This window comes from Antrostomus carolinensis, unplaced genomic scaffold, assembly GCF_000700745.2.
Source record: "Antrostomus carolinensis isolate BGI_N321 unplaced genomic scaffold, ASM70074v2 scaffold14856, whole genome shotgun sequence".
Taxonomy (NCBI): domain Eukaryota; kingdom Metazoa; phylum Chordata; class Aves; order Caprimulgiformes; family Caprimulgidae; genus Antrostomus; species Antrostomus carolinensis.
Window position 1 is genome coordinate 3,538 of NW_010319909.1, and position 12,028 is coordinate 15,565.

General features: G+C 46.3%; 1 protein-coding gene across 1 annotated transcript; it reads left to right on the plus strand.

Moving 5' to 3' along the window:
• The first annotated feature begins 291 nt into the window (after nucleotides 1–291).
• Nucleotides 292–7,657, plus strand: KLF15 (KLF transcription factor 15). Its single transcript, XM_010169441.2, has 2 exons — nucleotides 292–1,390; nucleotides 7,480–7,657. The coding sequence occupies exons 1-2, from the start codon at nucleotides 351–353 to the stop codon at nucleotides 7,646–7,648; spliced, it is 1,209 nt and encodes a 402-aa protein (XP_010167743.1). The 5' UTR covers nucleotides 292–350; the 3' UTR covers nucleotides 7,649–7,657.
• Nucleotides 7,658–12,028: the final 4,371 nt, after the last annotated feature.

Sequence of the window (12,028 nt, forward strand, 5' to 3'; positions counted from 1 at the left end):
GTAATATTCTGGAAGGGAGCTGTAAATCTAGAGCGCACACAGTTGGGAAATGATTTCTGAAAGAATCCTTTTGCAAATACGTGGTGCAATCCTGCAAAATGCTTCGTCCCTGACAGCCCTTAGAGGGTGGTACAGACGTATCAAAGCGTGTAGCAGCATGTGTACTCAGTGAGGCTGGATGTTTAGGACTTTCCTGTGAGCCAGAGGGCTTTACGAACTGTAGTTCATGGAGATAAATGATTAAACCGACTTCTGACTGTTGCTGTTTTGTTTTCCTACACTCAGGCTCTCACCTGAACTTTCGCTGCCTGGTATATGCTGTTGGGATATCCATAAGAGATCGCCCAGGAATGGTGGATCACTTGCTGCCTACTGATGAATCCTTTTCATCTACAAGATCTTCTCTTGGATACTTTGGGGACATGACAGCAGGGGTGAGGTCCTACCAAATGCTGCCCTCTCCCCTGTCAGAAGATGACAGCGACTCCTCCAGCTTTTGTTCTTGTTCCAGCCCTGACTCCCAGGTTCTCAGCTCCAGCTATGGAAGCACGTCCAGTGCGGAAAGTCAGGACAGTATCTTAGACTACTTATTGTCCCAGGCATCTTTGGGCAACAGAGCTGCATCATGGTGGGACAAGAGACTACAGCCGATGGTGAAAGAGGAGTACTTTCGGTTGCCTGAATTTGCCGTGGATATGGAAGACTCTGGACCATTTCAGCCCACGCTTGAGGAAATTGAGGAATTTCTGGAAGAGAACATGGAGTTGGAGCTCAAAGAAAGACCTAAAAGTGAGACCAAGGACTTGAGAGCTTGCAGCCAAGTTTCTGTTGCTTCGCTACAGCAAAAAGACCATATGTTACCCGGTGCTAGTTTAAAAGAGAGCAAAAATGAACAGTTGAGCAGCTCAACGGAAGGTGGCCAAGTTTCAAATGGAGGAATGTCCCTAGAGAATGGGATACCTGTTATGCTCCAAATTCAGCCTGTACAGATCAAACAGGAGTCCAACACAAGCCCCATTTCCCAAGGACCAGCACAAGAGAACATTAAAATTGCACAGCTCCTAGTCAACATCCAAGGACAGACATTTGCCCTTGTGCCTCAGATAGTTCAGTCGTCAAATTTGAACTTGTCCTCTAAATTTGTCCGCATTGCTCCCGTCCCCATCGCTGCCAAGCCAATTGGGCCAGGAGGCATGATCCAGGGTCAGACGGGAATCATCATGGGTCAGAAATTTCAAAAGAACCCTGCAGCAGAACTCATTAAAATGCACAAGTGTTCTTTTCCTGGTTGTACCAAGATGTACACGAAAAGCAGCCATTTGAAAGCCCACCTGAGGAGGCACACAGGAGAAAAGCCTTTTGCGTGCACGTGGCCGGGTTGCGGATGGAGGTTAGTATTGGGGTACAGCACTGTCCCATCCCACTTCCCCTTTTTTCCTCACTCAACCTGACTTGCCCAGCAGGTAGGTTTGCACTCTGAGTGATAAACTGTTTCCGTTCCCAGAACTTGTTTGGTTGGTTTGAGAATTAAGATTTTTTTTTTTTTTCTGTTAGGTAATCCAGGGGGCTTGATAAATGAAATAGCAGAGCATCACCTGCTGGCACCAGCTGTTTAAGTGTCTTAAAAAAAAGTAGTAGTCCATTGTAATTTGTATTTTGCTCCAAGAGAGTCAGATTAAGCTTGTTACTGCAGGCAATACCTTAGGTTCACATTGGTCTGGTTGCAACACACCAGCTGCAGCAGATGCTCAGCTGGTACCAGCTGAGGGCTGAAAGTGATCTGGGTGGTTTAGGGCAGAATCACTCTGTGTGGCTCCAACTGCACAGGGCTAAATGTGATCTCTGAAGGGCTGCGACAAGGGAGTTAAGGTTAAGGGCAGCAGTATTCTGAGCTGTTTACTAGAAAAAGCACTCCATCCCACTCCTGGAAATGCTGGCAGTGCCACTCCAGCGTGCTCTAGGTTTTATTCTCTGCATTGATTCAGAAAAATGCGTGGGTGCCACTCAAAGCTGCAAAAAGCTGTCGGATGTAACAACATAACCAGAAGGCTGAGGTGGAGTTAAGCATTGCCTAAATGGAAGATTGCAGGTTTGATTGAGCAAAATATTTCACAGAGGGTATCTCTTGATCTTTTTTTTTTTTAATTAAGTTTTAATTTTTAATACTAGTTTAAAAATTAAAACTTTGTTAAAAAAATTAACTTTTTATTTTAAGGAAGCATTGGCAGAAACCTTCCTCCATCTTTCCAATTAGATGTATTACTAGCCTGCCTGCTGGCAAGTGTTCATATACTGCACCACAAATTATGATGGGGGAAAACAAAATCTTAACTCCCTTGTATTAAATTAAACTGGATTTCTTTCAAAGAGTGTCCTGTAGAGCTTCAGCGAGCAATGTCTAATGAGGAAATGAGTTGTGATCATGGGGAACAGGCGAGGTAAAAAGTAACAGGAGGGGGTTGTGTAAAAATGCAAGTATGTGAGACACGCAGCAGTTAGAGATGGCTGGATTGGTTTGAGGGAAAAGGTCAGAATGGGGCTGGACCCTCTGCTCCTCACTGGACCAGTTTGAAATTTGTCTTTTGGTGAGATTGAGGAGATCGATGCAGTTAATTTCTTTGGTGATTTTTCTCTCCCATTTCAGTTGATGGTGGCTGTACAAACAGGTGGTGATTTTCTTTCCTTCTCTACTGGTGGCACATCTCACGAGCTGGGCTCAGTGGTTTACCAGTCAGGGTGCAATGAAATTAAAGCCACACTATTTAGGTGCTTGGTGCCGTAAGCTGCAGGCTGGTTTGCTCCTGACTGGCAGTAGAGGCACTCGCTCCTTTTTCTTTGCTTGCTAGAGTACGTGTGCACCGGCAGCAGATGTGCCTCCTGCCTGTGAACGTGCTGGTGGGTGTCATGTTGGCTTTCCTTGCGCTGGGATGTCAGCAAAACTCTCATTTTTGTGACAAATGCACGTGGCACGTGAGGGTTCGTCTGGTCCATGCTGAGACTTACACCAATGCGTCCAGTGGCTTTTGTGGCTCAAGATCAGGAGCTTAAAGTGTTGCCTGTGGGTCACCTGTAACAAGACAGAGCTGGTGTTTCCCAGGCTGCAACACCAAGGAGAACATTTAGGAAAAATGTTAAGTGGTAAGGGGTGGAGATTGAATTCACACTGGGGTGCCTGCCTTCTCCCAGTGTTACAGCGAATGGTGTGGATGAAGAGCAGCATGCAGGTGTAAGGTGGGACAAGAGAAGTGCAGGTCCTGCAACCTGGAGCACCCTGAACTTTCACTTTCAGCCAGCCACAGCCTCTTACAGCTGAGAAGCCCAACAAGGATGAGAAATGAATCACTGTAGCTACGAGGAACATGTGTCCTGTCCACAAACAGCTGCCCGAGGGGCTTTTCAAACTTTCTGTTGCTGTTTGTTTTGTTGCATTTCACAACTTTCAGGCTTGGGAAGGGCTCTACTCTGAGAGGGGAGGTTTATCACCAGCAGCAGCGGCAGCGCTTGGGGATCTGTGTCCTGTGCTCACAGCAATCCTGAGTGCTGGGCTGACATTCCTACACATGCCCTACACACTGCTCCCACATCAAAGGCCAGATCCAATTGAGCACTGAATTACTCAGTCCCCTTTCATCAATAAACCGTGTTTACCTTTTCCAGAAGTTCAGCGGGAGCTGTGATCTCACATGACTTAAGTCAAATGCATCTGGACTCTCTGCTCCCAGTTTTATATCATCTCAAATGAATTTAAGCACTAAAACACTGCTGGGCTCTGCTTTCTCCCCCTTTCCCTGCATTCTTGTCTTTGTGTATTTATTTTTTCACTGAAGACACTTAAGATCTGAGCTGACTGAGGCAGTTATTTCAAAAACAAAACAAAGTGTTGCCTAGCACAAAGTAGCTGAGCTGTGGTGGGGTTAAAACTTTCCCTGCTCTCTGGGCAGCCCTGCTCTGGTGATGCTGTATGCTCTAAATGCACCGAGGTGCACACAGCAAACCCTCTTGCCAGCCCCTAGGACAGCCAGAGAGCCCCTAGGACCTCCTTGGAGGAGGCTGAGCCCTGCTTGCTTGTGCCCTTCCTTGGCACGGGGCGAGGCTGCAGAGGAGCGTTCGTAAGTGGCCGGTGACCCGTTGTGTTCAATACCCCGCTGTACCGGTCGGCGCGCTGATCCGTGTCATGCCAGCTTATACCTTTGGCACGTGCTGCTCTGGAGACAGCCCTGACCAAAAAGCTGAACTGCAGAGTGGGCTGGTCCTATCAGCTGTTACAGCACGGAGCAGGAGAAGCTCTTGCTTTCCCTCTGCTGTCAGGGCAGCGTACAGAGCCGCAGGGGTGGTAGGGCCTGGGGGATCGGGCGATGGCGTTTCAGTGCCCTGCCACATCGTTGGGCTGGAGGTGTGTCCCCGCAGCCAGCTCTGCAGGTGATGGGGTGCAATACAAGCTCTGTCTGGTTTGGTAGGGAGGGTTTAAAGGCTTATAGTGCATGTGGCCAGGAATGTGTATGGGACCGGGCGAGTGTGGGGAGGAGCACACGTGGGACAGGTCAGGGCAGGTGTCTCTCACTGGCCTTTTTTACTGGTGGTGTGCAAAAGGGTTTGCGGGTGCGCAGGAGGAGCACTGGTTTACTGTTGCTGTGTTTTTGGGGTGGGCAGGATGAATCCAGAGCCACTCCTCCACTGCAGAGGAGAGGTACAGCCTGGGTCAGTCTCAATGGCTGTTGGCCATGGTAGAGCCCATAGAGTACTAGGCTGAAGCCCTGTGAGCCACATATAGCAATGTCCTCATTTGACCGGGAGACACAAGACACATCATACACATCAGGGAGCTCTAGGATTTGTCTCCAAGGGAGATGTAGTTACAGGTCCTTTGGGGTCCCACCAAATCAAAGGATGAAGGAGACTCTTCTAGTTGCTGTGGGATTGCCCAGATCTCTCTACCTCCCTTTTTAAGGAGGAATCCTTCTGGAAATGGCAGTGACTTGGGATAGTGAGGTGTTCCTTGGGGGTACCTTGTTTTTGTTCAAATTTGGCATTCCACTGGAGATTATTTTGTTTTCTTGGGATGGTCTTAGTGCCAGAACGTGCTGCAAATATCATTTCACTGCAGAGCCAGGCCACCAGATCCTCCCGGCTTCCTTGTCCTAACCTTAGCGTTGTTTTTTTGTAAACACACCGACAGCTCGAGGTTTATTTCTGTGCGCTCTGTAAGTTGATCTTTCCGTGACTGCTGGGGAACAGTATTGCAACATTCCTGCCTCTTCAGCTAAGGACATCGTTATGAGGCAGAGTGTATTTTTGTCGGATGAACTCATCCGATCTCCCAGAGTATGAGCAGAGCTGCTCCTTCCTGATATGCGCCTCTTTCTCCCCCACCATCCGTGCAATCCCCATCAAAATGCACTTGTAGAGCTCTCGTGCAGGATTAGCCATGTGCTACTGCACTTCTCTTGCAGGTGGTGACCTTAATGGCCAGGGACATACGACAAGGCAACCTGTCCCCATCTGGTTTTCCTCCTTCTCTGAGCAAGAAACCTGTATATAAGAGGTTGCCTCTTTGAAAAGGTGCTTTCCCCTCTCTGCTCCTTCTTTCCCTGGATGTGGTTGCCACCAGTGGCAACAGGTCCATTCCTTGTCCAGCATTGAGTCCCACGGAGGCAGTCTGCATGGGAAACATCCTGCCCTCTCCAGAAAGATGCTTAGTTGCACTCATCCATAGCCCTACAAGAGCATCCCTCCAGGGATGTGGCACTGGGATGAGCTCACCGCCAAGGACTTGGGAGAGATCTCTGGACCTGCTGCTCCCAGGTCCAGACTGTGGTTTTGGGAGGCCATGGCTGGAAGGAGCAGGGATGCCAGAGAAAGCAAATGTGCAAGTACTAGGGGTGAAGAGAAACCCCTGTAACTTTACGAAGAAAGCGCATCCCAGACAAGGGACGGGTTGATGGCTGCATTGGGGGATCTGCCTGTTGCTCTTAATGGTGAATTTGACTCTTTCACCATGGGGATACCAAAGCAAGGAAAGGGAGAAAAGAAAGAGAATGGGTGAAGGAGTCTTCCCTAGCAATGCCCTTAGAAGAGACATGTCCACACCATACCTTACCCACGGCAAGTGTCTGTGTCTGCTTTGTGCTGGCTGCAGAGCACTCTGTGGGTAGCATCACTAGGCAAAAGAGCTGTGAGAACTGAGGAAACCATTCCCAGCTTTCCCAGTGCCTGCACCCTGTTCCTAAAGTGGTGGTGGGACATCAGAGCTAATTAAAACCTTTATGTGGGAACTTATTTTTCTTGCATGAATGACTTATTCATAGGAACCCAGTGGTCCTGTTTTTCCCCCTTTCATAAAAATAGCATGTTCACTTTGTTGGTGATGTGATATTTTGCTCCAGAAGGGCACATTTTTCTACATGTTCTTTCCCCAATTTATTCAGCTAGTGCCCATGACTTCATTTATTTATTGTAAATAAACAGCTGATTCCATTTCTTGCAAGCTCTCTTTCTGTGCTGCTCTTTGTTACTGCTCTGGCAACAAAACACTTAATTGCCCTTTGTCAGGCAGCAAATTTTTTGTACCCATCTGGACAGGGCTGGTTTAGTGTGACAATATTAATTAACCCTGTGGCTCCCAGTCATGTCCAAGCTGGAAACAGCCAGCCCCACTGTTAAGACCAAAGGATTAGCTGATTTGAGTTGGGTAAAGCCTGTGGGATTCGCAGTGGCTATTTGGGGATTTTTCTGTGGAGATGGAAGGTGGGAAATATCTAAAATTGAAATGACTCCGGGAGACAATTTTAGTAATTAAAGGTTCAATCTTGATTTCAATCTACCCATGAAGTAACTGTGCTAATGGCCATTGAGGCCCACCTGGATTTAAGCTGCTAGGATGTTTAACATCTCTGGTACTGAGATGTTAATGACTTTATTTAGCAGGAGCAGGCTAAAAAGCCAATTTTTCATCTGGATCTAATAAGCCGTGTAGCTTCTCTGTAGCTCTGTCTGGCTGTTATCTGGGGTCCATCTCAAACCAGGTGCAATTACTAGATGTCCGTTGTGCTCAGTGGGAGCTTGGAGCAGACCTCACCTGAGGGATGTTGGTTGGTAGCTCTGCTCAAGAAGGGTCTGTGCTTGGATTTTGAGAGGTTGCAGGCAGGGCTTTGGAAGGGACTGGCAGAGGGATCAAGAGCAGCTCTGTGTTTGTTGAGCTGTACCCATGCTATTGGGTTTAGGGCAAGGTTGGTACAAACGTTGCCTTAATGCATTTCTCCAAGTCCAGAATTGACAAGGGATGAGGTTGATAATTGTGTGATTCCATCACTGCTGCTGATTGGGACCAAACCAGTCCTGTTATGTGTCCCTTTCAGTTTGTGTGTTCGGACTTTGCCACAAGTGGAGTCTCCCAGTGTCCCGAGGAGACTTTTTTTTCACTGTGAGAGAATTAGCAGTGTAAAAACCCATTTACCTGAAAAGGCTTCTCTTCTCTTGTAGGTTCTCCAGGTCAGATGAGCTGTCCCGGCACAGGCGCTCCCACTCAGGGGTGAAACCCTATCAGTGTCCTGTCTGTGAGAAGAAGTTTGCTCGAAGTGACCACTTGTCCAAACATGTCAAGGTGCATCGGTTCCCACGAAGCAACCGCTCCGTCCGCTCCGTGAACTGATTGGTCCCACTTTCCCCTTCCCGCCCAGCCGTCCTACAAGAGCCGATGACAGCACTTTGCTCACTATATTTCTAGTGATAATTTATTTGTCTCCACAGAACAGTCAATGCTGTTACTTGATACCACCATGTCTGAGTGTCCCATGTCCTTTAAAGATGATTTGAGAATGAAGTTCTTTTTGGGTCAGGGGAGGGGGGTGCTTCTTCCTTTATGTTGTCTTTTTATTTTTTTATTTTTTAAGGATGTTATTTTTCCTTTCCTTCTATCTTTCCTTCCTTTGCTGCTGCTGCTTTTGGAAATTACAGTGTTTTATTTTTAGCTGTTTTCTGCTCCACAGGAAAATGTAAGAGTTGCTTGCTGCTAGTTAATTATAGCCCTGGCATTCTTAAGGAATTTGCTCATGTACAGGCCATTCATTGTGAGTTTTTATTAAGCTGCTCTATTTGTCCAGTTTGGAAACAGCAAATTCCTTTTGAAATGAAAACAACTCCTTTGTTTTTGGGTTGCCTGAGCCAAGGATTTGTAGGGGCTGGCCATAGGAGGAGGAACAGTGGGAGTCAGGGACGGGGGGAGGCAAGGCATGGAGAGCGCTGGAATGAGCCTCCACGCCTCTCCGACTTCTCCGGCTCTCATTTACCTTTTCCTTGGTTAGGGCTATATAAAAATATTTATGTATATATATTCATACATACATACATATAGATATTTAAGCAAAGGCATATCCCAAGCAAACCTGGAAGCTCAGGCTGGATGAAGTGGCTTGGCGTGGAGCCTTTCGGTGTGGCTGAGCACGTCCCGTGCACACCATGCGTTGAAGGAAACGCTGCTTTCCTTCGACTCTGGTTTGCAGCATCCACTCACTGTCTTCAGCAGAAGAGCTGTTGTCTAGTGTGTAAAGCAGCAGGAAGCCGTTTGTGAGAACGGCTGAGCTCTGTTCCTGTCTCTGCTCCTGTTGTCTTGTGTGATCTTGGGAGAGAAACCAGAGCGCCAGCTCCGGAGGTGCCCGGTGCTACTGGTGAGCACCGGGCACCCCGAGCATCCGCTGCCACCCACCACCTCACTGGCTGGAGCTAAGTCTCCGTTTCCTGGCTGGCAGGGTCTTGTAGGATGTACCTGTACCCAGGGGAGGGTGGGAGGCATCATGGCCTGGTGGGACAGCACCATGAGATCTTCTGTCCAAGGGTGATGTTCAGTGCTAATCCTCTGCTTACCGACAGCCATGTCAGAGCTCCATGCAGCTGGGGTGGGCGAATGGGTGAGAACAGTAGCCAAAAGAAACAAATTTGTGTGGTAGCTGGCTAAGAAGGGAATTTAAACAAATAATCAGATGGTAGCAGGCAAGTGATTTTGTTTGTGTTTCTTCTTCTTGTTTTGTTTTTCCTTTTGAACTCTGGCGATTGTAAGAAGCTTTAGAAGAAAATAGAATTCAGTAATTAGGAACAATTTTATAATGGATGTTGCATTTCCTTTCCATTTGCAGACGGCATCTGTTTGTCTTTTTGTTGGCAAAATGGGAAATAGGAAACAGCGATTCTAGCGCTAGGCAGAGCAGGAGCCCGCGCTGTGCAAGAACAGCAGGTCTAGCTAAAGCGAATGCATTCCTTTTGTCCTCTAGAAATTAATATAAATGAACTATCATCTATTGACTGGTTTATATCACATCCTATGAATGTATGTAAATAAAACTGTACATAGATGCATATCTATATAAAATATCTTTTAATAACGTATCAAAATTTGTGTAAATTGGAAACAAAAATACCTATAAAGCCAGTGTACATAAGTTACAATTCTGTATATTTTCTTTTGTTCTTCATAAAAATATATTTACTTTGACAATAAAATGAAAATGGAAATTTTAAATCCCTTCTTGAAATTATTATTCATTAATTTCCTTTGTAGCCAGCTCTGTAATCAGGACATTAGCGCTTGAAATTTTGATTCACCTGGATGTAACTTTTCAGGTGCTGGGTAACAGGGAGATGATGGAACAGACCTGAAGTTGCCTTCAGAAGTTTTTCTCATTTCAGAAGGTTCTTGAGAGGCGCGAGATGTTTCAACTCTCCCTTCGCTGGAGCCCTCATGCCTCACCTGGCAGCCGCACTGGGACCCGAATACCTTCTGTGGCTTCTGACTGCTGTGGAAGAGGTCTGCAGCTGCAGTAAAACTGTGGTTAATAAATCAAAGCAAGCAGGTTTTGAGGAAATTCAAGCTCTAGTGGTTAGTATCAAGGAGGAAAGGCTTCAGAGGCTGCTTGAGACTGTGACAGTGACTCACTGTGTGACCCAGGACAAAGGATGCAATCGCCATGTTCTGCAGTTCCCTTTCTTGTAAAATTGTGATCATGATGCGTGATGGTGATGCTGTGGGACTTTATGTACATTTGTGTCATCCTTGGATGGAAGGAGCAAGCAATAAGACCAGTAGTCACAGGATTAGATTGTGAAAGAGGCTCAGCACAGCAGAGGCCTTGGTGCCAAGGTGCTTCAGTTGGCTCTTCTGTAAATCCCATGTCTGAAAGAGTGATGTGAAGGATCTTGTGGTACGACGAATGCCTCAGACCTGAGGAGAAGACGCCCTGTCCTGCAACAACCATTGCTTCCCATTTGTAACACCATGGGCATGAACATGATGCTCTTATGATCTGCAAGCCAGGATGTCTCCTGCACTGTGCTTTGCTTGCTTGGTCTCCACTGGAAGAAGAAACCAACAGTGTTACTAGTATTAAAATAACTTCTGAGTCTCTATGGAAGCAATGGTGCAGTGGGTCCAGATCTTCTCCCAGCAAGAATCACTCTGAGACTAATGGGCACTTAGGGATTAAAGCCTCTCCCTGAGGAACAGCCACCAAAACCACCAGCTGATGAGCCAGGGATCTCTGATTACTTTTCCTAGAAAACCTGATTATTTTTCCTAGAGAATCCCTATGTGTCTGGCAAGAGCACTGAGGGATGTGTCAGAGTAAGTTCTGTTCACTCCAGGTTGTTGTTACCTCCTGAGATGTAGCCTGAAGACCAGAGTCCTAAGGACAGCTGTTTTAAGAGTGCCAGTGGCAGACACGCTTTAATTAGCAAGCCTGCACCAAGAGGATCTCCAATTCCCTTCTGTTCTCACCCTATCGACATCATACGTTAAACCAGCCGCTTTATTTTAACCAGCGTCTCTGTCTCCTCCCCAACTCACCTGGAGTTCTGATATTGCTGTAACATCGGGCAATTCACCCTGCAAGAAACTCGGGGCAGAAGTTGTTGTTTTTCTGCAAGAGGCAATACTTACTCCACTGAAGTGGACTAATGCAAAATCCCTGCTGTTGGGAGCACAGCAGTGTGGAAATCTAAGATCTAAGCTGTTTTAGCCTGGAATGTTTTCCATAAAACACTTATTCTCTCTTTTTTTTTTTTCTTTCTTTTTTCTTTTCTTCTTTAAGTATAATTTCTGAGTGTGGTTTGTGTGAGTTTTTCTGACTAATACCTGTAAGGGAATTTAAGTTTATGTAAAAGTTGCAACATTTTGCTTGAAAGAATAGAGCCATGTTTGCTGTGAAAGGAGAGATAGTTCTGCATGGAAATGAATGATGTTTTCAGAGGTTTGTCACAAAAAAGTAGAATTTTGAGAAGAAGTTTTTGATGTTTGTTTTATGTGGAATTATTTGCCTGCGTAGGCCATGCTGATTCATGAGAAAAATGTGGCCTTGCCTTAAGCTTGATTGCTCTTTACTCATCTGGAGATAAATATATATTTCTAAGTGCTTTGATGCCACAGCTGCAGATAAGTTTATTATATCCCTGCTTCAGCAACTCTGCACAGCAAAACACAGCATGGTGTGTACATATGTATAAATCTCATTGATTTAAAACACCTATAACTGAATTTCTGAGGTGTGAATGGACATGTGTGTAGTGTTAGAGCTTTCACAAAATGATTGTGATCTGGTTCCTAACACTTGCAAGATTTCTAGAAGGTTTTACTTGCAATTTCTGACTGTTCATAGTCTCTTCATCAGAGCTCGGGGTGAAGGAACAATGCTATGATGAGGCTTTGAGCAACCTGATCTAGTGGAAGGTGTCCCTGCTGATGGCAGGGGGGTTGGAACCAGATGATCTTTAAGGTCTCTTCCAACTCAAACCATTCTATGATTCTATGAATGGTGAGGAGCCATCAGCTGGGAAGGTTGTACTCAAGGTAAGGACTAAGCATAAGAAGTAAGAGTGAAGTGATATTTCTGTAAGGTGACCTGACTTCTGTGACCTGTGGCTAAACACAGAGCAGTGCAGGGATGTGTCTGAGACCACAGAGCAACGCAGAGGGGAAACGGGAACAGAACCAAGAAATCCCAAATCTCCTTTGCCCCAGACAGTAGCACAGACCACACATCAATAA